The sequence below is a fragment of the Eriocheir sinensis genome, unplaced genomic scaffold (genome assembly GCF_024679095.1).
Source record: "Eriocheir sinensis breed Jianghai 21 unplaced genomic scaffold, ASM2467909v1 Scaffold363, whole genome shotgun sequence".
Classification (NCBI taxonomy): Eukaryota; Metazoa; Arthropoda; class Malacostraca; order Decapoda; family Varunidae; genus Eriocheir; species Eriocheir sinensis.
In genome coordinates this window covers 44,041-47,500 of record NW_026111680.1, presented here as the reverse complement: position 1 = coordinate 47,500, position 3,460 = coordinate 44,041, and the positions used below count along the sequence as shown (strand labels likewise).

The following is a 3,460-nucleotide window of genomic DNA, read 5'->3' as shown; positions in this document are numbered from 1 at the left end:
TATATATATAGAGATTAATAAGAAGATTGAAGTTATGTTCGGCACTTATGCTCGCATCAAAGTTTAGAGAAGCTCAAGAAACAGACAAACAGTGTATGTATAGACAACTATTATCAAACAAACATCTCATTAGAACCGTAATAAAAACACATAAGATTTAGCTTGTTAACAGAAGCCTATAATTAGCCTTCACCGTTGTTTAAATCTAATGGAATAAATATAACAAGAAAAATCGTGTGTTATACCTGTCATGAGGCTCACGGTATATGGGTCAGATATGGACACTGACCAAGTCTGGCAAACAATGGAGAAGTGCCCAAGGGAAATGAACAGGTTACTTCCGGAAATTACTAAAATAAACGAGAAAACTGAAAATGGTTTGGAGAACAGTCATAAGTTGATGACAGGATATCGGCACTCAAATATCAAGACGCATATGTAGAAGAGGAAAACAGGATAGAGTGAGACTGGAAAATAACTGATATTAAAAGACCCAAATAGCTTGCTAAAATCTATAAAATTGCGCAACGTTTACATCGAAATTGGAAACTAAAAGCACAGGACAGATCGAGGGGAGTGGAAACGCTTGATATGTGTGTGTGTGTGTGTGTGTGTGTGTGTGTGTGTGTGTGTGTGTGTGTGTGTGTGTGTGTGTGCTTCAGGTTAAACAGGTGTAGGTCTGGAGGGGGCAGATCACCTGTTCCTCAGTGATGCCCGGCAGGTGCATCTAGTCAGCGAGTCAGGTGGGTTTGGCAGGTGCGTGGGGGGCGGGGAGGGGTCGCGTGTGGGGCGTTGCTTTGTACCGAGGTCACAGTGTTCTGCTCAGCTAAGGTGTCTTACCTAATTAGGGTGTGACCACGTAATTATTAATGAAAATGTTACATTGAAAATAATGATCGATGAAGAAACATATATATATATATATATATCAATCTTCAAAAAACTAAAACTATTCAGGATATTGGAAGCTTGGCAACGTTGCTATCGAGAGGGAGTGTGGGTTGGGCTCGACTGGGCGAGGCTCACGCCTTTCCTTTTCACCTGTTGATCACTCGCCGCTGCTCTATTTGGAGAAATCACCAACACATTTGTAGGATTTAGATAACATCACTTGCCTGACGAAAGAAACTGAAATTCTAACGTGTGAGGCATGCATTCATGGCGTCATGTGCAACGTGCGGTGAATTCGTAGTGACCGATCACCGCCGCCCGTGTCACTATTCTTCCTCTCCTTCGGTAAAGTAACGTCCCATTTTGGCTCCACGCCCGACGGAAGTGACTGGAAACCTCCAAGACAACACTGACCTGGATTGCAGTAATCGAGTTTCTGTTGACGTAATCGATTGGGAAAGTAACATTATAATGCAAAAGAAATCACGTTTATTGTTTTTGCGTTGAGTTTCACTTCCAGTTTGCCCTTTGCGTTAGGTCAGCGGTGCGGGAGATCTCGGCTACCCACACTCTGCTGACTCCTGTAACATACCCTAACAAGTGCATGCCTCCTCCACGGTCTCATAAGCACATGAACAAAGGCATGAACGAGTAAGAATGACCCCTAATTCTTGATTGGCTTGCACCACCCTCCCGTGATTCGCCAGAAAGCTCTTTCTTGTCCAAATGACGGAGGGATCAGGGATGGGACAAACCAACACTTTTACTTGTATAGTTATTCATCAAGGACAAGAATGGGGAAGTAGAGGATCATATAAAGCGAAAAGGGATAAAGGCGACAGACAGAATGAACGCCGGAGCTGGCTCGACCTTGCAAGGGACGGAAGCCTTCATCTCTCTCCTCCCCCGGAGACTTCGATGCAGACATTGCTAAATAAGGCGCTGGCCCTGCCGTTCCCTCCTTCCTGCCGTGCTGACCCTGCAGGAGGTTGGAGAGTGAGCCGGACACCTGACGGACAGGAAGGTGTTCCCCAGGCGGCGTGGCGGCAGGATATATTGTAGCCTGACTAATAACCCTTGAGAGGCCCAGCACCGCCCTCACCCCACACAGCATCTGCTCCTCGCCGGCCTCCAGGCGACACACGCTGGGGAATTCTGAGCCTCTACATATAACGGAGTCAAGTGTAGTCTTACCATCGCGGATCAATTCCTTTAGAACATAGAATAAATCCAGGAGAAGCACTCAACACACCCTCTTCCTTCACAGCCTGACACTCACTGAACCTGAGTGAGGGCCCTGAGGCAGTGGCCAGTGAGGCTGAGCTGCGGTTGCCAAGTCTAGGGGGTGGGCAGGAACCGATACCGGTACCAGTACTAAGGGTACCGGCTAAACGGTACGGTACCTGTACTAGTATTGACTCCAGCAGGTGTGAAGTGGATCCACCATAAGCCTCCCTTCATTTCCTCCTCCTCCTTCTCTCTCTCTCTCTCTCTCTCTCTCTCTCTCTCTCTCTATTTCTCTGCCTATAAGACAATATGTACGTATAGTTGGTATATTCCATAAAATAAAAAAAACTCTTTCAGCTGTTCTTTCACAAACATTAGTGGCTCTCGCTGTTCTTGCAGTTACTCTTGTGGGTGGTATGATAAATCCTCTGTTTTTTTGTTTTTTTTCGTCTAAAAAGTACTTGTTTACATTGTAATTGAGTTCTTTCTCGTGGCTGTGGAGCTAACGACGACGTGGAGGGGCAGATAGAGGGAATGGTGGGAGAGCGGGACACCTGCTGACCTTTCCATGACCTTGAGAGAAGTGACCTGGCTGAGGCTGGCTCTGGGATTAGCAAAATGACAACGTTGGAATACAACCTTGTCAAGTGTCGTGGTATTTATACAAAACCTTTGTTATTATTTTAAAAACGAAACAATCTTAACGCTATATGACTTTTTTTTTTTTTTTTTTTTTTTTTTTTTACGTCGCTGCCTGTTGCGCCGGTAGGCATCTTCCTGGTGGGGCCTGATGGTCGGCCCAAGGCTTCTTCCAGGTGGGGCCTGATGGTCGGCCCAGCCCGTTCTGGCGCAGGTGAGTGTTTATAGTGGCGCCATCTTGCATTGGCTCATGCTGCCCCCCGGAACTCGTTCTTGATTCGCTTGGACGGCTTCCTCTAGAGTCCGGGTTGATGGGTGGTCTTCAGGACAGCATGTGGGTAGTTTTAAGCCACTCGGCGGTGACTGAAAAATCCGAGTGGTAGCGTGGGGATTCGAACCCGCGTCGTCCATCACGCGGTGAATGTGGGCCCAGTACGCTACCACTTCGGCCACCGCCTTACTGGATTATCCAGTTATTTAATTAAATTCATTTAAAGGTAGTAAATAGCTGACATATGAGAGGAAGCGAGAGGTGTTATGAGTGTGTGGCAGGGTGCGGGGCGGGGCTGACCCGCAGCTCTCACCCCGTCCGGCAGATTCTCCTGGAACGACTATAGTTCACCCTCAGTCCCTCCAAAGTCAAATTATAACGTATGATTAGTCCTTGAGTCCCTCATTTGCTCCTCACACGAGTGAAAGGCTG

General features: G+C 47.0%; 1 protein-coding gene across 1 annotated transcript in view; it reads right to left on the bottom strand.

Moving 5' to 3' along the window:
* The window catches only part of LOC126991923 (CD180 antigen-like), a 17,519-nt gene extending 15,390 nt beyond the window's left edge, over window positions 1–2,129 (bottom strand). Inside the window, exon 1 of the mRNA XM_050850597.1 lies at window positions 2,086–2,129. Coding sequence (XP_050706554.1) covers window positions 2,086–2,088 — 3 coding nt within the window. The 5' untranslated portion in view covers window positions 2,089–2,129. The remainder of the gene's footprint in view (window positions 1–2,085) is intronic.
* Between the last annotated feature and the right edge of the window lie 1,331 nt (window positions 2,130–3,460).